General features: G+C 34.9%; 1 protein-coding gene across 4 annotated transcripts; it reads right to left on the bottom strand.

Annotated features, from left to right (window-relative positions):
• On the bottom strand, positions 1-27,416 carry LOC117419660 (bile acid receptor-like). Of its 4 annotated transcripts, none has more exons than XM_058986194.1 (10): positions 27,263-27,416; positions 25,030-25,164; positions 21,877-22,239; positions 13,836-13,976; positions 11,429-11,562; positions 11,088-11,186; positions 10,491-10,590; positions 9,664-9,810; positions 1,853-1,966; positions 1-779 (listed from the first exon to the last, which is right to left on the bottom strand). In XM_058986194.1, the coding sequence occupies exons 2-10, from the start codon at positions 25,124-25,126 to the stop codon at positions 541-543; spliced, it is 1,434 nt and encodes a 477-aa protein (XP_058842177.1). In that variant the 5' UTR covers positions 25,127-25,164; positions 27,263-27,416; the 3' UTR covers positions 1-540. The 4 variants fall into 4 exon arrangements, with proteins under 4 accessions (XP_058842177.1, XP_033888534.1, XP_058842179.1 ...); XM_034032643.3 differs by having other exon boundaries at positions 11,088-11,183; XM_058986196.1 differs by lacking the exon at positions 25,030-25,164.
• Positions 27,417-27,669: the final 253 nt, after the last annotated feature.

Here is a 27,669-nt window from a genome sequence, read left to right as displayed (position 1 = left end):
TTCTGTTATGTGGATTTACAATAAAAGTGATTGCTACAATAGTAAGTTAAGAAAACTGACCACACAGCATGCCATACATTGGTGAGTTATATTGCAGTTCACCATGGGATATAATACAAACATATCATACAGCTGAATAGGCTTAGGTGTGATTTGGTAAACCAATTTTCAATGTCCTTCAAAGGCTGTATTTGTCCATCAGAGTAGGAACTGCAGTTTTTTGTTTGTTCCAGAAGGGGGTGCTAATGGAATGACAGTTCTGGTTTGGTTAAAGCGGCGTTCACTACCATCCCCACCAGTGAAACACTAGGTTTTCTAATATATTGTGAATGCACAGTGGATTTTTTAAAGCTACTGCATACAGGCTAACATATGGGGAGAAAGGGGAGCTCTTTTAATTTAAAAAGTGTTCTGTTCTACTGTTCGTACCAGAAAATATTCTTGTTTGGCCCAGTATGAGGATAACAGAAAGAGAGCAGTAGTTTCAAAACAGCATTGAAAATCATACTGAAAATAAAGGAAATAGAGGTCCTGCAGACTTCACTGCATGTCCCAGATTTCACAGAGGAGGGGTGTGAACTTGTGGTCATTCATTCTCCATGACATCAGCATTTCTGCGTGGTGGTGGTTTAATGTCCGTAGCTCAGTTAGGCGTCCCAGTAGACGGGCAAAGTGCTGGGGGTCGTGTGGGTGGTGCAGCTTGCAGAACGTGTGTAGAACTTCAAGCATAGGCTCCTGAAGTCTTTCTACAGACAATACATCCTTCACAAATGGACGATCTGTTAAAAAGAATAAGAGGCTGCAGTCATTTTCGCAATTAGTATTGAAGCTATGTTCAATTAAAAAGTGCTGTTGATAATGGAATTGTTGAATATAACACTCAGGTTTTCATTATTAAATTAAGGTGATTCAGTCTGTGGGTATCAGAAAACATTCTAGCATACATAAATGGTAAAAGTTGGACAATTCAGAATTCACAATTGAGGTGTCTGAATTTATTTATTTATTTATTTATTTATATATTTACATTTTTACATCACCTTTAGCCAAGGCTCTTTACAAACTTATAACAAAATGGTACAATCAAGACAAATGAGTAAAGAAAGTTTATTGGGCTAGGGTGATGAGATACAAATTTGCTGCTTTAGGAGAGCAGAGGGCCAGAGGCTAGATCAGGGTCAGGGCAAGCAGGGTCACAACAGGCAGTCAGGGACCAGGAGTATCAACAGGATGGGCTAGGGAGAAGAGATGCATCTTGAGGGAGGAACAGAAACTACATAGTGTAGGTGACTGTTTTTATGGCAAGTGGGAGTTTATTCCAATGAAGGGGAGCAAGAAGTGAAAAGGGACGAAAACATGATTGGGCACAGGGCAAAGGTGGGACCAAGAGGGACAATAGGGATTCGGAGCGTAAGGGACATGAGGGAACATAGTAGGTGATCAGTACAGCCAGATAAGGTGGGGCAAGACCATGGAGAGATTTGTACATAAGGGTAAGAAATCTGAACAGGCAATGATAAATCAAATGTCAGAAAACCAAAGTTTTAAAATGAAATATAATCTTTACAATTCGTTTTTATGTGTATTGATGTAGCTTCACAATCCAACTTTTATAAAAAAAAAATAAAAAAAATAAATGCAATTTAAAAATAGTTTTGGTTGATAAAGATTCATATTATTTTATGTTCATTATTCATATACAATATGGAAAATAATAATTATGTTGGAATTGAATGAAGGTATCAAATATTGCGTATATATATATATATATATATATATATATATATATATATATATATATATATAAGGAATACAAGTTTATTGTGACTGTTTCAGAGGGTTTATAAAATACCTGGACTCAGGATAGTTATGGCTGTAAGAAGAGCATGCTCTTCCTGAGTCATCTGCAACTCTCCAATGCTTTTGTAGAAATTGAACATTGGGGTGATGTATTCATCTGATATACCTAACAAGCAAATAAAAAGACAGGAAAAACACGCTTATTCAGGACATCACTTAGAGTGTGCTGTCAGTTAATATGGTTAGAATAATGTTCAGTATTTTTACATTTAGTTCTGTATATTACAAATACAGTATACCTTATATATGCAGCCCTAAAAATCACAATGGAGGCAGGGTTACCAAGCTAGACTTTTTTGCCATTTGTTTCTAGTTTTATAATATTATTAATAGTTCAACCACTGTCAATACATGATTATTTGTCAATCAGAATGTTCTCTTCAAAGATGACCTGCTTCATATATTTCTTTCCTTCAAATAAAGTCCTTTGATATCCTGTTGACCTTATTTTAAGAGTTTCTGAAGATTTTTTTTTATGCCAGAAAAAAAAATTATAGTTTGTCTGCATCAGCATGAGCAATTCAAATAACTCATGACTATGACTAATATTTATGTGTTTATTTCACCAATCTCTGTTGTTCTTAATCTTGTTTACAGCATAGACAACTGAGATACTTACTTAAACAAATATCTGACCCAATATTGTCCTTGTAAGAGACAATCGTGAAACTTGAGGAGGGTAGGGGAAGGCCAGTCCATACTACACCCTCCCTGCATACCCCTTAATAAGCATGCACTCAATGCATATTCTTTCACTTACTGTCTTAATGTCCTGAGGGTTCGAATCAGAAATCGAGATACAAGTTTCTACAATGTCTACTGTATTTAGCTTTAGTTATAATGATGACCTTAAAATGAACTAAGTACTGTATGCTTTGGTACATGTCTGGACCAGCTGAGTGCTGAAAGGAGGTTTATAGTTCCTACCATGAAATATAAAAAGTCAGTACGTATTCATGAACTACAAGCTTGGTTCTATCGATCCATTATTCTCATCAAGGTGTGTCATTAATTACTGAAAAAAAACAATGTCTTCATTACATAACCCTTGTTCAGTAACCACTAGTACATTGACATCTTCAGAAATAACATTTGAAGTACCTCGTGAAAGCGTCTGTCATTCTCACTTAAATAAATATATCAAGAAGCACTCATTCCCCCCACCCCCTGCCCCTTTCCTCATGGCAGTATTTCATAAATCAATTTCAAGCTCACATTAACATTGTATGAGAATACTCAAACTGAGCTAGCTGCTGTTAAAATATTGAAAACCTTTTGGGTTAGCTGTTTATTCATTAAAATCTATGGGTTAGTGATACATGAATCATGCATCATTTACAAAGGTCACACACATATTATTCTATATAATGTCATCTTCATGTAGTTAATATTTAGCTGAACCGGAGAAGTAACAGGTTGTCAGTTTGGTTAGGATATTAATTGCCTTCTGTTTTCAAGTTATCCTGGAATGGTGTTTCATGAGTAAATTCTAATTATGACTAGGGGTTCTGACTTTTTGGGTAAATTATTACCAAATTCAGGTGATTTTTTTAAATTTTATTTTAAATAAGATATTTTTTTTTTAATTAAAAGATTAAGTAAAATAATGTGTGGTTTTCTAAATATAATCAAGAAAGGAAAAAATTTAGCCTAAAAATCGGGTTTTCGTTCAGACGAGATTATTTTTTTTATGTTTTTTTATAATATATATATATATTTTTACAGAGAAATAAAACAGATGATAATGTTCCAGAATGTATAAACAATCTTCATTGTGCTGAATAAAGATCCCTCTGGACACTATTGCACTGCAGTATATATGGCTTAGATATGAAATAGCATCCAGTCTCCACTGAGCATGCGCAGCAGACACTATTTCACATGACACCGCAACGAGACGGACACGGAACGGCATTATAATTAATTATATTGCATTTTGGGAATGAGAACCGATTAATTATGTCCGGTTCCGGTTTTTACACCATCCACTATTGATAGGCCGTATACATAACTACGGTACGTTAAAAAGGGAACGTAATAGACTTAATGATAGTCGATTATTGTTTTAAAAGCTTTAAATCTTTAACAGATACGCAAGAATAAAAAATAAAATAAAAAGGGCAGGCCTGTCCATCCCTGCACAATCACTGTGCTTATAAAAAAAACGGCACATTCAATCTTTTCAACAGGAACCAGCAAAACAGTAAATAAAGCAGCCAGATGGCAACCCTGGCAGTATATCGGATTCAAACTTACTATACCCTGCCAATAAACAGTTGTTAAAATACTGATTCAATCAAACTACCCTGTGTTAAAAAAATAAAAATAAAATATTTTTGAGTGATGACAGAAGGGGGAATGTCCTGACAAGAAATGTCAATGCAGGCAGGGGGAGGGGAGGGGGTCACAATGTATTATATCTATACAGGCCCCCTTGTTAAAAGTTTACTATTTGAGCACTTTTTATAGCACAGGAATACTGTTTACAAACGAATAGCACTTAGGGTAGACTGTGCCTTTTTACATGATTACTTTCACATTGTGGTGTCTACACAAACCTGAACCAAGGGTTAGAAATGTATGCCGCTCAGATGTGTTAACAATCGCAAATGTACATAGGCCTCTTTGTAATAGTGGCCACCCTTGGAAACATGCTTCTGTCCAGAGTTCTTAGATTTAGTTTTAATGTAAGTTTCCAGTGTTGAAATTTTAATTCTGGCACAAAACGGTACAAAACGGTACCTTCCACACCAACAAAAAATGTATTTGCAACCACAGAGCACACTTCTCACCTCCAAACACAGGCATTAGAAAGGTATAATGATACAGTACGTGCCAGATACTGTACTTGGAATTTGTGACCTCTACTGTTCACCCCTAGTGAGCGAGCAAACTTTGATGTGATTTTATGTGTAAACACCATTCTAGTATTTTTTTTTCCTTTTAAAAAAACTGTTACAAGAAAATATACATTTCCAATAGTTTGTTTAGAAATACAGTACTAATATGAAATATATACAGTATTTCTATGTTGTTTGTATATAAACATCTATGTTGTTTAACATCTTTCGTTAAATAGACTTGGAATTAAAACAATGTATATGACATATTTGGTATAGACTCTAGAGTATCATAACTGTGTGGGGGTTTAAAAAAATGTTGTTCAACAAAGCGTCAGTAACTGGAATCTGTAGATTTTTTGTTCCTATAAAATCAGCTTCAGCGAGTGACAGCTAAAGGGTTAAGTTAAAAGACTTAAAGGACTATGCTGTGCAAAAATGAGCACAGCATTATCAATACGGTATGTAAGGTATGTCGATAACGATTTCTGTTCAGTTTTCAAGTACCCTAAAATTACATGTAGATGAATGCAGTTTTCGTTGTTGTGCATTTAAATATGTTACAAACATGTAATTTTAGGCTACTTAAATGAACAGAAATCGTTATCAACGTACCTTACATATTGGTAATTTGTGGGTACACAGGGGTCACAAATTCTAAGTATCTGGCACTTATAATTATATATTTCTAATTCCTGTGACTGGAGGTGAGAAGTGTGCACTGTGGTTGTGAATACATTATATTTTGCTGTGGACGATACCCCACAATTATAATTACAACTTTATAATTACAGATTCTACAGCCCTACAATGCGTTTAAATCATTTTTTATTATTATTACTGTTATTGTGTATGGATGATAATATATATGCTATCTATTTTTAATGAACACCAATTCGCCGACGTCAATGATTTTCTTGACAACTTAATAGAAGTATGAAATTTTAATAGACTTTGAGTTACTGTTTCAGAAATTAAATGCTTCTCCCTGATGGTACCACCAGATGGGGTTGTCTACTGAATTAAGAGAGGACTTTGAAAACCAACTGTCTACAATTGCAGTTAGCATTTCACATGCCAACAGTGTGTGTGTGTGAAGACGCTGAGGTGGGCTTTACAATGGAGTTAAAACTACCGTAAAATGTTGTGAAAAATGGTGGATACATTTAAGCTTGCTACAGCTATGGCCAAAAATTTAGCATCGCCTATAATTTTAGGATTGAGACAATTAAAAAAAGTGTATATATATTAAAAAAAAGATGTAAAGCTGGTACATTCGTATCTCAGAGAAACTAAACGGATAACGACATAGAACGTCTGTACAGCACTGTAAAACACTTAAAAAAAAAAAACTGGTTCTCGTAATTTATGACGTCACAAAAACCCTGGATGATATCACACAAGTCTACTGGAAGACATAATAGTAGTACAGTATTTCATGTTAGATTTCGAATGTCACATTTTTCAATTTTTGTCAGTTTTTCATTAAGAATATGGAAAACTACAAAGCGGTATGTAATTCAATATGTTAACATAACATTATCCCGAAGGCCTCATTCGACTTTATGAAAAATATGAGTTAATTCTATAGGGAGATGCAAAACTTTTGGCCAGAGCTGTAGATTCACAATAGTTGTGTTTGGATTTATAGACAACATAACCATGCAATGCGTTTTCACTTGTAACCAAATGATCAAATCCTAAACAATTCTACAATGAATTCTGACATTTGCAGATGCTTCACCTAAGAGTTTCTTCTGCAGCTATCCATTAGACATGTTCTATCAATCTACTCTTCAGTTACAAGAATGTATATAGATCTGTGTTCTTTCCATCCAAGACCTAATTAGGCTTCATTATTAATGAACATATGAAAGGCTTCCTGTTTGGAAAGCCTTTGTGTCTGTCTGGTATATTTGGAACAGAGTTTTTTTTTTCATGTAAAGAACTATATGGGTGTAAACAGAGCCTCTCAATCAGGCTGCTTCCTCCTATAGAAATAGTAAATGGGCTATCTTAAAAGACCATTTCAGTCAGTGAATCAGCATGAGAATAAAGACACATTGGAAAGGTCGCCAGCAGATAGGTACCGTTTCCTTTACAGCAAGAGTGTTTTTAAAATTCATGACGATCGGAAGATAATCCATAAATAATACACAAGGAGGCCTCAAGTGGAAAGCCTGACAGATGAAGAGGCTTTGACTGTTGGCAGCACTTGGTCTCTCACAGCTGAAAAATGTCACAAGCTAACAATAGAGGCAGGGTGATAATAGTGCCATTGATGTCATGATTAAAACAATGATATCTCTAGAGCATTTTTTCTTTGAGAAAAGGTGACATTATAAGTGAATATTAATGCCTGTCCAGTCGTATATTAATATAGTACCCTTGGTATAAGACTCTCTGTCTGTACAGGGGTCACATTTTCTTTTATAAATTCTATAGAAATTACTTTTACGTTTTAATATTGTTCAAGTACAAACATTAGGCAAACTTTTAAATATATTCAAACAGCTTTCACATGGTGACAAGACACAAAAAGCGCACTCTGCTCTTATTACAGGTTTACAGTGTTATTCAGTATTCACCATGTGACAAGTTGATATATGAAACTAGTCCAAAAATGTTTTGTGTACACACTATCTACCATATTTATTGTGCAAATGATCTTTGAATTTGTACATACTCTAAAAACCAAACAACATGAACCACACAGGAGAATAAAGAAACAAGCAGACGCACTATCCGGTTAACAGTAGTTCTACAGCGTTGTACTTGCCTTCAAACTCACAAATTCAGGATCAGTTTTTTTTACTCCTAAAGTATTAATTCTGTATTAAACCTAGTTCATTTGGGAGCTAGGTGAAATCGCGCTCCGGTTTTCCTAGAAGAGGTGAATCTAGCCCAGGTGCGCTCTTGTGATTGTTTTGCAATGGATGTTTTTCCATGTATTCAATTCAGTCAATCATGAGTCTCAGAAATGGTAGCCTTTATTTTTATTCGCACTGAAGCAGCTGCAGCTGGTGTCAAGGGCCCCCCGTTTCACTCATACCTATCTTTTCTTGAAACCCAACCTTGTCTCCGAAAAGAATGAAACTGTACCCGTAAAGATCACTTGATAGGGCCTCTATTGAGGGGATCTGTAATTGACACCATGTTCCGAGAAAACAAAGACTGTTCCTCTTAAATATTCATATTTCCCAGTGTCTTAGTTTACCCACTGGATGTATAATTCATGCCCCCGTCTTAAGCTAAGTTGGATGGTAATGAGTAATTTAATTTGCTGGGCTTGTTCTCTCTCCCTAGCAACAAGGGGTGTATAAGTGAGAAAACCTCAACCAAGTGCTCCCTAAATAACAACCAGTATGTGTGAGATTTTTTTTTCTTCCTTATATGCTCAGCATGCATTGTCGTTGAAATGTACGACAGTCAACTGGGAGTGATTCCAGAACGTTAAAGTAAACTAGAGTAAATTGCAGTAAATTATTGCACACTGGCTCACAATTCTGAAAACAAGCCTCTGAGAATCATTTTTTAATGTTAAAATGTTCCTGTAAGGTGTGCTAGTGTTGTTGCTCCTTCACACTTGTATCACCATCGCAGTATATGTACAGCACTGCGTCAATATTGAGCATTCAAAAAACGGCTGCTTGAAATTGTTAATCACAAACCCAAAACTGACAGCAGGCCGTCTAAAGTGTCAACTAGGGTAGACTGTTACTACAATTCCATATTATATGGGAAATATGTGACTAATTTGTCGTTTGCATGCTCTTAAAGAAAACAGCAGGATTAAACACATCTTTTGTACTCAAAACAATCAATACAGTTGTATGCATTTTGCAGCATGGGCTTTGTAGGCCAACTTGTGCTAGCTCCTTCAAGAGACGGAACAATATTAGCTCATATTTTAATATTTTATTAGCCAGCATACTGAAAGAAGAGCTGATATGTTTCTATTTTTTTTATTTGGAGAACTGATATAGCCCCTCTGGTGCGAAGTGTTCATTTAACATTAGGAAACACATCACGTTGCTTGCCTTATTCATGTTCTTTTATTCATAGCTTTTCCTGGTTGCTAAAGATTTCATTCATTTTGAAGTACATGTTGGTTGTTTTCACACTATTGCACAGTCCTGCTTCTTATGGGAATAAAGGTGAATTATTTATGTCAGAGGGGAGCATATATTATTTTGTACATATAATATATATACCAATCGGAGAGTGATATGTTTAATGTACATGTTTGTAAAGCAACATAACATTTTAAGCAAAGTCATTATTTTTACTGGATGTAGAGCAATAACACATTCTCTAGACTGATTATCATGGTAACAACTAATGGAAGTGATCAAATACAGCATCCCAGACGCAAATACACAAAACCAAGCTAAATATGCCACAGAGCTTGCTGTCGTGTTTTTACTGAGTTGTAATGATCCCTATGCACCAGCCGTATCTCCTTGAGTAGATCTATGTGTTAACCCCACCATTAACTCTCCCAGGAATGATATATGTATACCTAGTCCGGGGGTTCGCCATTAGCTGGTGAGAGTTTCTTTTATTATCTAGGCTTATCATTGTCTATATATGTACTTGTTTGTTGATACAGTAGTTTACTGTAAAATGCAATGCTATTATCCCTTTTTTATGACCAAAATTAAAAACATAATTTACCTCTCCAAAAAAAAAAGTAGCTATATATGTTGTTTATATAGAAGGATGTGCCTCAGAAGATACCGTTGTTCAACAATTTTAGTTATGGTATCATCCCTAGTATGGATCCTAATGTAACTTACAAACTGAGTAGTTCCTTCCTGCATATATTTAATTATTTTGTATTAGTAGTGTTATTAGTATTATTATAACAGTACCATCCTTAGGTTTATGTATTAGATTGAAAGTATTTAACCTTCATTGATTCCTGAGTATTTATACATGTTATTATCATTTATTAACATACCACTCTTCCGAATCCTGTCCTCCAGTACCTCATTGTGCCCATGCGGCAGCTTCCTGGTAAATATCTGTGCAGATCGAAGGAACATTGCTTCTACTGCGGAGCCCTTTAGCAAAGCAATCTGGTCCTCGTGGTCCAGAGACTGGAATCCTACGAAACATTACAAGAAACACAAAGTAACATAATGAAAGGTCTTTTGAGCACTCTCAATGATCAATTGTAATCCTTAAATTATAATTTTCCATTTAAAAAATATAGAAGTTAATAAAAATAAAGGAGTGAACGCTTTTAAAATGTGCCCCGGAATAACCTGCAGCATAAAAAAACAATAACAGCACATAGATAAAAGATAGAAAAGATAATTCTAATGATTATGAAACGTTATATAGTACTAGTTATATAGTGGTACATTATGTACTCAATGAAAGTTAGTGCCATATAGGTCTGATACTGGTCCCTTTGAAACCGCTGTACAGTTACTAGTAGAATTGTTCTAACTCGAATTGTTTTGGCACACAATAACTCATAATGGATTAATGTAATGTAATTCCTTTTTTCATTTCGTTAGAGAGTTTGGTGCTCTTGACTTCTATTGATTTTGAGGGTGATAATCCAGGGTGTAAGGGCAAGGCGGGGTGTGAAATGAATTTCCAATTTAGAGCTGCACAGCTAATAGGAGGGACTGTGGTACTACATGTTAAAAACAAAAGTTTGTTAAAATGTAAAGGGCATAACAAGAATGAAAAATATAAGCTCTTATAACATCCACCTTATACATTTCAGTGCAGAAATAGTTTTATTTGACTTATTGTAAAGATGCTATGAAATACCTGGAAGCCTTTTTGTAAACTCCACCAGTACTTGCACATGACTTGTAGCCATTTCAGTGAGTAAAATAAAGTTTTCATCAGCACTGAATTGCTCTTGAAGCTGAAAATTAAATTGAAAAATTATCTTAAAAGGTTGGTAAAACCGGGATAAGGGGGGGGGGGGGGGGGTCATTTTTTAACCCAGATGAAACCATACGTTCACTTAATATCACATTCTATCTACAAATCCAATGTCCAATGCTTGGCATGGACATTAATTATACTAATCTTTAATTAATTTCACTTTCTTTATAGGATTTATCGAATCATAGGTATGTAGGTATGTATTGTTTGTATTGTGATACAAAACCGTATGACTCTTGAATGAATAATACGTGTATGAATACATACTCTCCGTATCTCATTTTATTTTTGTCTTTAATCAAAATAGTCCATCATTAAAAAATCATTTCATCTTATTTATGAATCATACAAATAGCCCATCAGGACCATCACATGTATCGTGATACTATTGCCTGCATATTGCAATAGTTTCATATCATGACATAAGTGCATCGTTACACCCACACCTGACAAGGAAGTTGTTTTGGAACTTACAAGGCTCTTGGTCATGTCTAGCGGAATGCGATACTTGTTGTAGGCATCAAGGATGTAATTGAGGAGGCTTAACTGTTCCTGGGTGAGTTCAACCTTCTCCTCGATTGAAAGAAATAAAGCATTACAGTGAGTGGCACTGCATTGAAAAGCATGTCACACACATCACACTAGAAAGAGTCAAATAGAACCACAAATAGAAGCCTGCCACTGAAAGCTGAATAACATTTTTATTGCATTGATAAGATACAGGAAGGGTCTCTTTAAAAATGTAATAACTATGACAGCAATATGGCTTTTCTGAAAACTAAACAGCTGATTTCTGTCCTCTGAATAACCATTACCTTTGAAGGTTTTGTTGTGGATGTGACCTGCTTGGCATCAGCACCATCAGTCTCTTCCCTGATGCACTCATCAGATGACAGCTTGGTATTTTTTCTTAGTCTCTTTGACTTGCACTGTATCTCTGTTAACAAACCTGCAAATGACAATGACTTGCTTTTACTGCAAATCAAATCTAGTGCTGAAACCCAGGGTTTAAAGAATACCCACAAAAGCCAGATACCACATTTTAGACTAGTCAGATAGTTCTTATACAAGACCGAAAAGATGATTTACACAAACTGATCACTAGTTTTGTTATTTGCTGCGAGCAAAATAAATGTCAACCATTATGCATATCAGGGCTTGAATCTGACTGAAAATCATTTTATTAACTATTTTATAATACAATTATAGTATAGTTCACCCAGTAGCTAAATATAACTAAGGCTGTCAATATGTGTCCATGCTGTCTTCTGAGAAAACTATGTACTGTAATGCAGTCAACTGCTTTAGTAATATCAGGATTCTGAAGATTATAGAGTTTGCTGACAGTGATTCCTGAAAAGAGACAAGATCCATTTGCAACAGCCTCAATGGCCTGAGCTTTTCAGCCTGCTTGTGAAGGCTTGAACTCCATCTAAGATCCTGGCAGAAAAACAAACTGTCAGAAAAACATACATGCCAACAGTCCCTATATTGTCGGGACAGTCCCGATTTCCTAGCAAATGACCCGCGTCACGATGCATAGAAAGAAAGTCACGAAATTTACACATAGAAAAAAATTCATTTATTCTGCACAGTAGAGTAGTGAAAACTACTCTAGAGTAGTGACACATCTGCTGATCACTAACTTACCGGTATACAAAGGTAAGAACCATGCTGGTCGTGTGGTGTTGAGTTGAGGGGATATGTCTATTATTATATGATAAGAGTGTTTTTTGCGTATGACCCCTCCCATGTGTATGATGCGTATAACCTAACCACAATTATCAACCACAATTTCATTAAACACATCAAAACTCTTTAGATAACATATCAGTGGCAAAACAAAAGAAAACCTTTAGCTATTATGTTCTATCAAGGCCATCCATGCTCTTTATCTCATAATGTAAGCCTTGCAGACCACCCTCCCTGAATTACACGATTAGGCCAGGTCCAAAAATAACCCCATCACTCCAGACCGCATGCCTTGTTTGAAACCTGTCAAGTGTTTGAAGTGCAGGCCTACAAAATGCCTGCCACCTACAATATTTATAAAAATTCTGATGTACAATTTATGAGAAACATGAGCAGCTCAATCAAGGCCCTTGGTGTTTCCATTGCCTGGCAGCTTCAAATAGCAACACTCATTGTGGCTCATCTCATCTGGCCCATGCCAAGAGTAGTAAATTGATCTGCCTTTTGTACAGCTTTATCCTAGCCTTATCCAGCTCTCACTGGCCATTTCTGAATGCTGAAAAAGACAGCTTAGGGCTCCAAGCGAAACGCTCCAATAATAAAGGACCATTTGAATTTCACTCTAGAACAATGACACAGCATCCCCTTGCAAAATGTTAACAAATGATATATATATATATATATATTTAATTTGTTAAGATCAGTTGTTTGATACAGGTGGCCTGGAATGTGGATGTTCCGCCTATGTAAATTATTTTGTGTGCAGATTTCACTTTTTCTTTTTCATTCACGCAGACCAGAGTTAATTACATCTCTTATCTTCTAATCAGGATATACAAGAGAAGGGAACAGACACTGTGATAGGTTAATTTCCTGTTGGCTGCTATGTATTGGTTTTTATCTTTTTTTTTTGGGGGGGGGGGGGGATCCCAAGCTTCTTACTTACAGTATTATGAATAGAAAAGAACTAGCATTTAACACTTTCATTACTACAACTATGAAGGCGGCTAAAACAATGGCATTTAAAATGAAAGAATAATGTTAATGTTACAAATTGTGGTCTATTCAATTGATCTAACGGTGCTGAATAGTGAAGAACATGTATCTCTCATACAGTATAAAACAGCAGCTCCCACAAGCTGCCAAACCACCATCAGCAGTGAATTAACAGCCATGTGAGAGCCAGCCAAGCCTGCTCTACATATGTTTGTTGATAACTGTCTAGCTACTGATGAACTGCAGCAAAGAGGGCTACTATCAGGAACAAGTGGTAAGAAGTGCTAGATTTGAAGATATCATTTTGTCTTAGCAGTCAATTGATCTCTGAACCTCAGTCCCTACTGTACCTTCTTATTTATGTTAATGACTTTCCCATACTAATCCAGCAGGGTGAAGACGCCAAGCCCTTAATGGTCATTAGTTGCAATTACTTTCATAACTGCTGCATGCTTCCACGAGTTGTACCATCATCCTGTATCGCTGGAATGGGAGTATTTTATTCAGTGTTTAAGTCAGTTCTGCTGTACTTACATTCTGCGAGCATCCCCATCTCCTTGCACTTGTTGAGTCGACACTCCTGGCACTTCCTCCTCATGTACATGTCCATCTCACAGTTCCCGCCATTCTTACATTTGTACACTGCATTCTTTGTGATACTCCTCCTGAAGAAACCTGCGGAAGAGATACTGATGAATTAATAAAAAAATGTAAAAAATAAACATTTATCAGCAAAAATATGACATTATCAGGTGATTTAGCCCTTTTGATGTATACAGGCACTGGATCTGTTTTCAAATTCTATTAAAGAAACCTAATTTGGATATATGATTAATTTTCCTCATTGGTAAAATTTACTTTTGCATCATTTTCCAGGACACCTCTTTCCTATTAATTACATTTTCTTGTAACTATTACCTTGCTGTTTGTAACTGTGCACATTTTAACTTAAATAAAAACTTACAGTATACATTTGGCTTATAGGCTACTCATGATATGAATTAGTAGTATAATGCAAAATGTGTTACTAATCCCTTGAAATTCGTATTAACAAGAATTGACTGTCTGCCTTGATCTATTTTATGTTAATTGTCTAGGCTAGTAAGTACACCAAGTTAATAATAATAATAATAATAATTTAAAAATGCTAAAATCATTTGGTTTCAATTTAAAATAATCTTCTATTCGAAATGTACACCAATGTGTTATCAGTAGCCTACAGGCTAAAGTAAAAAGAAAGTGCACTAGGTATTCATTTGATTTCACTACAGTACAGATTTATATTTTTTTCCATAATGTAATGTGTAGCCTGCCCAAAACACATTAGTGTTATTTCAGCACAATGATTTATACATTTAAAATACATTGAGCACTATAAATGTATGTGTGTGCAATTTTATTGTATTTTTTAAAACCCAACACCTCCTTATGTCGGACAAACATGTCTGGTTTAGCGAGGGGCTGTATGATTACAAAAAGCTTTTTGATAGAAACACCTTTTTTATTTGGAGGTGAAGGTGGGGTCCCCACTATAGAATGTGATGGGGTTAAACTGACTTTCATTATTTATTAAAAAAAAAGATCGCACAACTCTTGTAATGCTAGAGATCTCGACGCAAACATATTAAATTAGTATATTGCAGCTCTCTTTATTAACATATTTTCTCGTAGTAGATACGATAAAATGTATACTTTGCGAAATGTTTTTGCGCTGCGACTGGCCCATCTTAGAACATCTACCACACAGTGTCTCATATCCTACACTTATATCAATCAGCAGAGCTTTCCTCTTTTGATTTCATTTTCATCCTCTTTTTGAAATGCTCGCTTGTTTAGTTTCATTATCGTTAATGACCTTGCCAGTGGGAAATGCAACATAAAATTTACTTTTGGCCATTCCCAAGTAGATTTAAAAATGGCTGTAAGGGTAAATTGCCAAATTCCCTGGGCTGCATGTTCATGAAGGACACTATATAAATGAATTGGTGTTGTACGGTAATGCATGTTCATGAAGGACACTATATAAATGAATTGGTGTTGTACGGTAATGCATGTTCATGAAGGACACTATATAAATGAATTGGTGTTGTACGGTAGGTAATGCATGTTCATGAAGTACACTATATAAATGAATTGGTGTTGTACGGTAGGTAATGCATGTTCATGAAGGACACTATATAAATTAATTGGTGTTGTATGGTAGGTAATGCATGTTCATGAAGGACACTATATAAATGAATTGGTGTTGTACGGTAGGTAATGCATGTTCATGAAGGACACTATATAAATGAATTGGTGTTGTACGGTAGGTAATGCATGTTCATGAAGGACACTATATAAATGAATTGGTGTTGTACGGTAATGCATGTTCATGAAGGACACTATATAAATTAATTGGTGTAGTATGGTAATGCATGTTCATGAAGGACACTATATAAATGAATTGGTGTTGTACGGTAGGTAATGCATGTTCATGAAGGACACTATATAAAATGAATTGGTGTTGTATGGTAATGCATGTTCATGAAGGACACTATATAAATGAATTGGTGTTGCACAGTAATGCATGTTCATGAAGGACACTATATAAATGAATTGGTGTTGTATGGTTGCCTTGCTGTGTCAAGGGATCCATCTTTATTAGAGGTGCTTCATAAATTCAAATTGGATTGTACAGGGCTGCAGGACTTTTAATTAAACATTCTTCCACCTGCTTACCCACAGAATGAAAGGCATTAAACATTTACAGTGCAGGGAGCTCAATTTCTTAGGTTATTACTCAGCAGAAATATGAGAAGGGAAGCTGACTGCTCCTGTTAAAGCTTTAAATGCAACCTAGAGCCAGGTTAAACACCCTGGAGTAATGGCAGACCCCCTGGGTTACTGACATCTGTAATCCCTGGAGTAATGGCAGACACCGTGGGTTACTGACATCTATAATTTAATCACGTCTTTTCCTTGATAAATAAATGATTTATAATTTGAATTATACCCCTTGGATTCCTTTTGTGTAAAGGCTGTTGGTCAGCATTATAAACATAGTCATCCCCTTCAACTTAATGGATCTCTCTCATGTTTGGTTAGTATGTTCTTCTGGATGGTTTTGAGTTTCATTATGGCTCAAGTTTCAATACAATTTTAAGGTACCTGCCAAAATGTATATTTTTTGATGCTTAGAAAAAGTATAATAAAATATTATATGCAATTTAGATTTTGCAATTTTTCATTTATTTTTTTATTGAACAAGGGGTAGCCACATCTTTTAACTGTTAGACCATAATGCAAACCCTTTTGTGACATTCCATTGGCAGCATCTTTATTCCATACCACAAATGCAACCAGGACATCAACCGTAGTCCTTTTTCTAAATGTAACTGAAATTAACTACATTATTTTTCACATAAAATATAATGTGTTACCACATTTAGTTACCTGTCTAAGAATGGTACCATTACAGTAGTTACAAGTCACTGAAAAATGTAATCAGATTACAGTAATGCATTATATGTAATGCGTTACTCCCCAACACTGATCAAAGACCACTGTGTCACTCAAGTTTACAGGTGGAGAAAGCCATCAATTAACACGCACAATAAAAACTGAGTACAGGTAATGATCAATCTGTTTCAACTAAAACAGTTTAACAATCAGCAGTTTCTATGAAAGTATATATGTTTCCACATGTAGCAGCCTCAACCTGTTGAATAATTATCTTAATAATTACCTTGTCTAAAACAGTTTCTTGTATATTTTGGACCGTTTCTCTCAAACAGTGTGTAGGTAAAACAAACAGAAAATTAATAAGTATCATTGTGTGACTGTTTTTACTATTGCTACTTTGGCAGTGCATTCAAATAGACAGATCTCTACAGACAGTGAAATGAGCATTTGCAGCCAAAGCATCCTATTTATCGCATTCACACTGCCAGAACAAAACAGCACATGTCAGGAGCTTTGATAGGCTATGATGACAACCAGTCATCAACACTGGATTCAAATAAGATGCTTATTGATACAAATAAATCTGATTAATTTAAGCTGCGTTTTCTTGACATCCTGAAAAGGGATTAATAATACTGTTTACCCTTACTAAATGTGCTGCAGGGGGTGAACCACTGTTGACCTGGAAGATAGCTACAGCTATAGATTACCTGGATTGTAAAACTTTGCAATCCGTTTTACTTTTACTTTATTATACTTTCACCTTATTTTAAAACCAAACAATATTTAAAGTACTGTAACAATAGTGTAAAAATGAATGCTGTGGTGCCTCATTTGCTTTATAAAAATATAAATTGCTATAAGTTTCATGCCTAAATGCCTGTGCAGTATACTGGTATTAAAATGTTGTGATACAAATAGAAATCTGAATAACATTTTCCAAGTTCCACTGGAATCTGATGATCACCTGGTGCCTTAAAAGCCACCAGACTTTTAAATAGTTAATCTTTATCTTTTGTTCACCCAACTAAATCAATGCTTCCCAAACAACCATATAATTTTAAGGTCTTCGGCAAACATGCAAACAATAGTAATGGCAGTAGGGGCTTCCTTGATCCTCCAGGTTTCCTGCTTGCAAATCAACTTCTCCTATAAAAGGTCTAACATTCCATTACTGTGATTTTTTTTATGGTTTGCAAATATTTGTATGGGTATACCCAGTCTCGAATGACATTTGAACCACACAGCGCTATCCAATACTTTCAAAGAAACACGGCAAAAGTTCATGGCCAATCATGGAGTTTACTCATAGAATTGAATTTCTAGAATTGCATCACTGATTACTTGACTTTCAAAGATGGTACAACATTCAGTGTTAGACCAGTCTTGATAGTTTCAACCCCATCAGGTAAAACGAAGAACAATATCACCCACCCAGTTACCACAGCACCTGTATCTTGCTTATTAAAATCTCTTGGCTATTTGTGATGCCAATGTATTTATTGAGCCTCATTCCATTCTACAAAATATAGTTCTCCCTTATAACAATGTTGCCTATGACGTTCTTTATAAAATGAGTGTACAAAACAGCATTTCTAAAACACATTTTTGCCATTATGTTATCGATTACATTGTTTTCCTAATAGCCTGCAAGTATGCCAGATATTTTTATGGTTCGTATTGGTTGGATCTAGTCCGGTTTGTGGATAAAGATTGAAAGTTGGCGAATTCTTCGGACATTTCATTATATATTTCTCCCTTGACTTGATGAGGCAATTTGCATCATCAGGGCACTCGTGTAATTAATGATCATTTTAAATGACTCCTAGGTGTTGTTTTGCAGTACAGACTTCGTGCGCTGATGTGGTAAACTTTTTAATCACCCTGTATATGTCTTTTTTCCATATAAATATAGATTGTTTAGAGCAGACTTAAAGTTAATGAAGGCACGTTCCACATCACTGTTGACACAGCTATATTATAATATATTTTTAACATATACAAATGTATTCTCTCTCTTGCTCGCTCCTTCTCTTTCACCACTTGCTGTTCCATTTTTGTAATGCGATCTGCTGCTCCTGCATTTCAAATAAACCTTAACCCATCTGCGGCATCATCAAAATCGCTCAACGCTAACATGCAAATGAGGCCACACCCCAAAAGTTATGCCAACCACTGGGACTAATGCAGTTGGTAAAGGACGGAGTGAAGCATGTCACCAAAATCACATTACAGGGCAGGCAGTTTGCTTCATTATATATATATATATATATATATATATATATATATATATATATATATATATATATATATATATATATATATATATATATATACACACACACAGTGTTGTACTTAAAACAAAATAGAACTAAATTAATGTACAAAAAATAACCAGATGTACTTCATCATAATAAATAGGAGGAAGTAAGAAAATAATTTTAAAACCATTTGTCCTGTTGAACTTTTAAACAGTAAGAATCCAACATTTTCACAGGGAAAATAATAATAATTCTGCAGAACCCGTATTCTCAAATAGTATTTAAATCCAAAGTTCATGGACATGTTATTTATTTATTTTTATTAAGACCAAAGCTTACTAAATTTAGATGAATTGCACAAAAGAAAATCTGAACAGATCACATTTTACATAAATGTTTTCTTATTTTTTGTGGGGTTTCTTTTACTGTTTTGTCAAGTATCCAGCTGTAGACAGTAACTTGTCAGAATACAATGGTGGCAATAGCCCAGTTAAGATGAAATAACTAAAATGGTTTGAGGTAAAGTTCTGCAGATACAATAGACCTTGTACTCATAAATCAAGCTTCAGTTATACATAAGGCCTTGTGAAAATCACTGATATTTTCTTTAAAATGTGCGGAATGTGCACAGAAATATGTTAAATTACGTCTACAGATTTTATTTTTTTTTAAAACAGCAAATATACAGATAAATGCACTGACATCAACATTAACATCAAAGTTACTCAAGCACTTTACAATAGCTTGTGAAACCAATTCCATAATCTCCTGCTTGTGATACTCTGCAACTTTAGGAAAGTATTCACGTCTCAGCTGGGCTGATACAGGAATCACGCCACCATTTGCTACACTCTGTATAAAGAATTTCCATAACTTCTGGTTGTCCAATTTTTCAAAAGGGATATTTGCGCAAAAAAATGCCTCTGTCTGGACTTTTGGAATATGGAAGTCACCGTGTTTTGTTTCTTTGAGGTAACCAGTGGTGTACCACAGGGATCAGTATTAGGTCCTCTGCTATTCCTAATCTACATTAATGATTTAGACTCTGATATAGTAAGCAAACTCGTTAAATTTGCAGACGACACAAAAATAGGAGGAGTGGCAGACACTGTTGAAGCAGCAAAGGTCATTCAAAATGATCTAGACCGCATTCAAAATTGGGCAGACACATGGCAAATGAAATTTAATAGAGAAAAGTGTAAAGCATTGCATGCGGGCAGTAAAAATGTGCATTATAAATATCATATGGGAGATAGTGAAATTGAAGAAGGGAACTATGAAAAAGACCTAGGAGTTTATGTTGACTCAGAAAAGTTTTCCTCTAGACAATGTGGGGAAGCTATAAAAAAGGCTAACAAGATGCTTGGATATATTGTGAGAAGTGTTGAATTTAAATCAAGGGAAGTAATGTTAAAACTCTACAATGCATTAGTAAGACCTCACCTAGAATATTGTGTTCAGTTCTGGTCACCTCGTTACAAAAAGGATATTGCTGCTCTAGAAAGAGTGCAAAGAAGAGCAACCAGAATTATCCCAGGTTTAAAAGGCATGTCGTATGCAGACAGGCTAAAATAATTGAATCTATTCAGTCTTGAACAAAGAAGACTACGCGGCGATCTGATTCAAACATTCAAAATCCTAAAAGGTATAGACAACGTCAACCCGGGGGACTTCTTTGACTTGAAAAAAGAAAAAAGGACCAGGGGTCATAAATGGAGATTAGATAAAGGGGCATTCAGAACAGAAAATAGGAGGCATTTTTTTACACAGAGAATTGTGAGGGTCTGGAACCAACTCCCCAGTAATGTTGTTGAAGCTGACACCCTGGGATCCTTCAAGAAGCTGCTTGATGAGATTCTGGGATCAATAAGCTACTAACAACCAAATGAGCAAGATGGGCTGAATGGCCCCCTCTCGTTTGTAAACTTTCTTATGTTCTTATGTTCTTAAAGCAGTCGAAGTATTGCTCGGTATTTCCGCCTTTCTCTTTTCAGTGAATCTAAATGTCTGTTTTCGGTAGAGATCTACAGTAACGTTGCAGGACATACAGAACAAGAGCTTACCCCCAACACTGTGTAAAACTGCTGGATACTGCTTTACGTGATCTGCTGCAGACACATTTTTAGCCTTTTTAGAGACATCCATTTTCTTGTTTACAGTGTGTAGTACTTTAATTTTCCGCTTAGATTGCATATAGTGACATGACATAATCACTGCACAGCACTGTGTGCATGGCGAATATTACACGCAGGCACATAGCAGAGCTGTACAGTTTCGTTAATGTGATTTTTTTTCTTTTTTGTTTGAAATAAAAAATATTATGAAATTATTTTTATTTCTTAAGAATATTATAAACATCGCAGTATTGGGCTAATTTCACGATTTCCATGCAGCCCGTAAAATCTTGTTTTTCACAGGGCCCTAGTTACACATCAAACCTGAGTCATAATTTGAAAAACATACAGTATATTGATCAAATAACTTTCCAACTGCCCAATAACACGACTACTTGTTAAACCATTTACCTGTTGCCTAGTTGCAGCTGTGGATTTACAGCTCTATAAAGATATGTATACCAGAGGTTGGGTAAGTAAGCAAAGTTTCCTGGTTATAGTTTGTCCAGGTCACTAGCGTCACAATAACAAGCACACATTCCACTTTAGTGTGCTTAAGGTTTCTATGTTTTTTCTTCTCCCTGTTTATTTTTTGGTTCAAAAAAGGAGTGTTTGGTAGGCCTCGAGAAACAAAACATTTAATAAAGTGTCAAGTTTAGGCCTAATAAAACAAAGAATGATAAAGATGTCAAATTGTTTTAATTCATCCAAGCAACATTTCTCATGTTTTGAAAAGCAAAGAAATATCATTTATCCTACCTTTGCATCCCTCACAAGTAAGTGCATTGTAATGGTATCCAGAGGCCTTGTCCCCACAAACTACACATAGTTCATCCCCCTTTATCCGCCCTGCATGAAGTCCCTGTCTTGACCTCTTGCACACAGGTGTAATCCCTTCTATCCCCTTTTCATATCTGTTCTCACAGGGCAGTTTCCTCAGTTCATAAACTCCAGAAGTGGAGTACCACTCTTCAGGGTACTGCGGGTAGTAGCTGTGGTTGGAGTAGTAAGGTGGTGAGGCAACAGGTGGCTGTACGGGAGAGAACTGCATGCTGGGATAGTTGGGGAAGGACAGCACATCTGGATCATGCATCAGAGGGCTGTCTTGTTCCGTCAGCAAATCTAAAATCACGAAAGAAAATGTATGATTAAATAAAGAAATGATACAGGCCAGGAACATTTTGAGTTGTTGTTTGTTTTCTTTTTTTACAAAGCTTTTCTTTCAAAATATATAATGCAGAATTGCATCTAACTACACAAAAAAGAGCCATTGTGGAAATGCCCTTATGTAAGATTAATATATTATTCCTTTTAAATATTTGGTGGAAGATATATTTGTCAATATTTTATAGTCAAATTGTTAATGTTATAAGGCCATTTTGTGTACTGTATGAATCAGATCAGCAGCTATCAGAAAAAGAAAACATGCATTAATTTAATTTAAATTGGTATGTGGTTATAATCAATGTAATGGAAATTCAACAAAAAAAAATCACAAACAGTATTATCATTTAGAGACTAAGTTAATAATAAACCAAAATCAGCATTATCTTCCCTTATTTCATACCGCAAGTCCGTACTATGTTAAATTAAAAAAAATTAAATCCTTTCTTAAATACTATTTCTTGTAAAGCAATCTTCCTTTATGTTCAAAGGGCAAAAGCACCACCAGGAAATGAAGCTGACTTGTCAATACTGATCTAAGTCTTAATTAAGCTACTTACCTCCCGCAGGCTTCACTCTGACCATTTCCATGACAGACAGAACCTAATGAATGTGATGAATGTGTCCGGCTTGGGTACCTCAAGACCTTACTATTCCTCCCCCTGTACCTCTCTCAATCAAGAACAGTGTTCATCTAAAACCAGCATTCATTGTAGCCACTGTAACATCATAAACATGTACTAATGTGTTACCCAACCACCAGCCTTTAGTATCTCCTCAGGTGCGGTGGGGGCTCAAAGGTTACCAGGATTACTTATTAACTTTAACACCTAAGTTACTGCATTTCTGATAATATATATATATATATATAGCACGGTCATGCTGTAGGTATGTGTGAACTGTAAATATTGATAACAACTCTAATGAATACCTATCCACCAATCAAATATAAACCAACCAAATGTCTTCAAACAATGTGTCACAATAATTGTATCTATAATGGTTTTGTAATCCACTTAATATGATTGTAGTTAAGTGGAATCTTAAAATGCAATCCCTTGTTGAAGAGGTGACGTTTGACGATCATGGAAAATACTATCAAAAAAGTCATTCATTGCCCAGTTTTATCACAAGCTTTTCCATTGCATGGATAGTAACAGCATCATTAACATTTTTAAATACTAAGGTTATGCCAATACAATTTCCAAGTAATTGCCTGAAATAGTTAGATATTATTGAATAAAACAGGTTAATTACTCAGCAAAACAATCCAGTCTCTCATTTTCCCTGGTTTACAAGTAAAATGCGAGTATCTGCACACCCCTATTAAATACAGCATTGACTATTTACTAAAACCTGATCTTAATAAATGATTGTAAACTGTGATTGGACATTCAAATTCTTTGAAGAATTGTCACAAATGTGCAAGCTATTTTCATAAAATGTCTATTCACCACTCTTGGGTATTTAAAAATAATCATCTCATAATCCAATTTATTTTAAAACCAATTAATATAAGCCTAATGTTGTATATTGGAAACCCTGTTTATCATGAGGTTGATCCATTCATTCCATTAAAAACAGGCTCAATGTACTTTGTCTTTTGTTGTTGTTTTTTTCAGCTGCAAGGCATAACCATGAGCTGCTATGGCAGGCAGTGTAATTAGTTGATGGTAAACCGATAGCTTTAAATTTAATTGGTAACTTTGTTAATGTTGGTTGTTGTTTGTCATACTTGTACTTGCTAGAACCAAAGTCATTGTATTTATCTTGCTCTTAACTGTATTATTACTTGTACTGTGATCCTTGAAATGTATTTTTGTTTACGACTGTAAGTCGCCCTGGATAAGGCCGTCTGCTAATAAGTAAATAAATAAATAAATAAATAAATAAATAAATAATAATAATAATAATAATAATAATAATAATAATAATAATAATAATAATAATAATAATTATTGCAGAAAAATTAGGCTGGTTCCGATTTTTATTTATTGTGCATTTTGGTTGGTGTAACATCCTAATAACCATCATCAAAAATAATTTATAGTTAGCTGCTATAAGCAATGTCTATTTTTCTGAAGCTTGTTCATCTTAAACACATTAGCAGATCAGCATTTATAACGTAATTGCCAAATCTGTCCACAGGCAAGCTGCTTGCAGCATAATTAACGTTGTTACAGTATCTGTCACCGGAATCCAGCTCCAGCATGAGATCACAGATTACAGCTCTGCACTGGGGCGCAGTAATTACCAATGCAAACCTCTGCTTCAAGACACCACTCCATGAAAAATGAAACTGACTATTATATTGTCTACTTTATAATGGAGCATTTATTTTGTTAAATGATATAACAACTGATGATAAAAAAAAAAAAAAATGTATGCATGTTATTTTGTTTAACTTACAGAGCTAGTTTTTCTGCAGACCTAATATTTATAGTAATTGCCCCCCCCCCCCGTTCCCCCGTTCCCCCGTTCCCTATTTCTTAGCTGAACATATTAACATTTCACTTGATCGAGTTTATGCAAAACGTTCCCAAATGTTCTTCAGAATAATTGAGAAAAATTCAACATGCCTCAATGTTTATAAGAAACCTTGATGTACTGTTCTGTAAGAGAGTTTTTATAAAATCCGTATGAGATTTTTTAAAATCATATTCAGATAAAAGTAAAGTACATGGATGACAAAAGCCTCCTATTTTTTAACAGATTTGTTAGCCACTGAAAATGTAAATGGTCGCTTACCAAAGAACTGGGAGTTTTCAGACAAAGAAAAGCCATCACTGGCAGGCATCTGGAGCTGCCCCAACACATTTATATCTGACCCCATCCACTCATTCATTCAGATCTCGTTAAAAGGTCAAAAAAAGAACAAAAGTCCTGCAAGACATAAATAGATGCATTCTTATTTGCATATGGTTGCATGCAAATGTCAGCCCAACAAACTGGGTAAATAATGTATTTTATATTAATTAAAATATGTATATTTTGATACAGCAAGCCTGTATCTGTTAAAACAATATGTACTGTATTAGAAATAACAGCAGAATGTTTACATTGTGGAATGCAATGCAATATATTGGAAAGGTAGGGCTGCTTTCCACTGTATTCAAACCTATAATGGAAAATGCCCGGTAGTAGAATTTAATCTGCCTAGGCTGGACGATTTATGATTGGGGATAAAATGTCAGTGTTAATGAGACATGTACTATGCAAATAAGACTACTAATGAAATATGCTTAAACTTGGAGAATTTGCCTTGAAAAGGAATTTAACATCCAGTAATCAATACATCCTAGGGCATTTTAAGTCAAGTATGAATAATGATAGTATATTTATTTCTGGAAATTTTAATTGATTAAACGGACAATGTTATCTGCATAAAAAAGTAATTACATTTTATAAGATTTTTCATTTACATCTTTGATAATGAATGCTTAGCAGTGGCCTGTGAACCACTAAAGATTCAGTGAACTAATGAAACAGCTACACTCTTGCCCAGTGGCAGCATCTCAACCCTGACCTGCTCTGACTAGTGGGTATTTTATATTTTAAATTAATCCATCTGTTTTCTCTGTTTTAGCAGCCCTAGTTTAAAAGTTGTCTTGCTTAATAATGTGCAATACAACAAATAGATGTATCCAAAGTGTAATTTGTAATGCTACAAAACTAGTAACAGAAATAATAAACTTTATTTTGTGCATATTATCAACAGCATAACTAATAACGTGTTTATAGATTGTTTATAACCACTTATAATGGATACCTAAACCTAAAGTAACCTAAAGTGTTACCGGATTGGCTACATGTATTATGTTGTGTGTGTTGTGAATGGTCACTGTATAGCTCCTGCCCCTGGGATCCCCTTGTAAATGTGAAATATTATTGTGCGGAAGTACTAAAGGAAACTTTGTAAAATTAAGATTAATATTTTCTGGGTATATATATATATATATATATATATATATATATATATATATATATATATATATATATATATATAGTTTTTTTTGTTGTAAATATCTATATCTGTTTATTTTATTATTATTATTATTTATTTCTTAGCAGACGCCCTTATCCAGGGCGACTTACAATTGTTACAAGATATCACATTATTTTTACATACAATTACATTATTTTTTACACATTATTTTTACATACAATTACCCATTTATACAGTTGGGTTTTTACTGGAGCAATCTAGGTAAAGTACCTTGCTCAAGGGTACAACAGCAGTGTCCCCAACCAGGGAATTGAACCCACGACCCTCCAGTCAAGAGTCCAGAGCCCTAACCACTACTCCACACTGCTGTTTATTCAAACAATACTATAAAGCCAACATTTTGGTAGGATACTATTAAATTAAAAAAAAAAAATCAAATGTATTTTATTTAGCCATGATAGGACCCTTGAGATATACATCTCATTTCAAGGGGGTCCTGGCAAGAGAAGGTGGCAAGAAACAACATTATCAAATCAATCAAATGAATTCTGAATGACAAGACAATAGCGGCGGCTAAACTGGGATTTTGAGGCCAGTATGTTGGGGCTACCAATCCTAGCCAAAGGCCAAACTGCTCTCTCACCCTCAATTTACCTATGGGATTTAAATGGAACTACTTTCTATAGCAACACATGAGTCACCACTGAAAATATAGCTTATATTTTCCCAGGCTTATTCTTGTAACTTTGTTTAATTGTTCAAGGTAATGATGATTGATGTGAATTCATCATCATGTCAGAATAACAAAACCTAAAAGTGATTGCACATAAAACTACAATAATAGTTGTTCAATCTAATGTATCATAAACACAAATCAAATGCTGATATACAAAACTTGTTATTACCATTGTGACTTGAAAATATACCTTTAAAATTAATCAGTGAAACTTATACATGAGCATATGACCAAACAATATGTTTGATACCTAATTTACAGCTACTAGTACCAACAACAAAAATGACTGAAGAACCTACCCAAGTTTATGAAATATGATCCACAGCTACTGCACTGGAGTATCCAAAGAGCTCTTCTTTCCCAACTGTGCTTGAATCATCAGATTTTTTTTAAATATTATCAGTGATTGTTGGTGGTTACTTGATCCAGGCTCAGCAGTAGCTGTCATGTAAGTCCAGGGTCAAAGAAAGTGGGAGAGAGAGAGGGCATTGGTTATTTATTAAACAGTACATAAAAAGAGGCAGCCCCTTCACATAATAATAAGCTCTGTAAGTTTGGAACGATAAACGATAATCATTGGCACTCATACTGTAAATACTTTTAACTAATAATTGGTTATTATAAGCTTTTTGTGTAAACACTGTCATAAATTACTATACAAGTATAAATACATGGTTTACATGGAAATATGGCAAGTACAGTACTT

The sequence above is a fragment of the Acipenser ruthenus genome, chromosome 14 (genome assembly GCF_902713425.1).
Source record: "Acipenser ruthenus chromosome 14, fAciRut3.2 maternal haplotype, whole genome shotgun sequence".
Classification (NCBI taxonomy): domain Eukaryota; kingdom Metazoa; phylum Chordata; class Actinopteri; order Acipenseriformes; family Acipenseridae; genus Acipenser; species Acipenser ruthenus.
The sequence above is the reverse complement of the archived record's forward strand: the minus strand, read 5'-3'. Positions and strand labels throughout refer to the sequence as shown.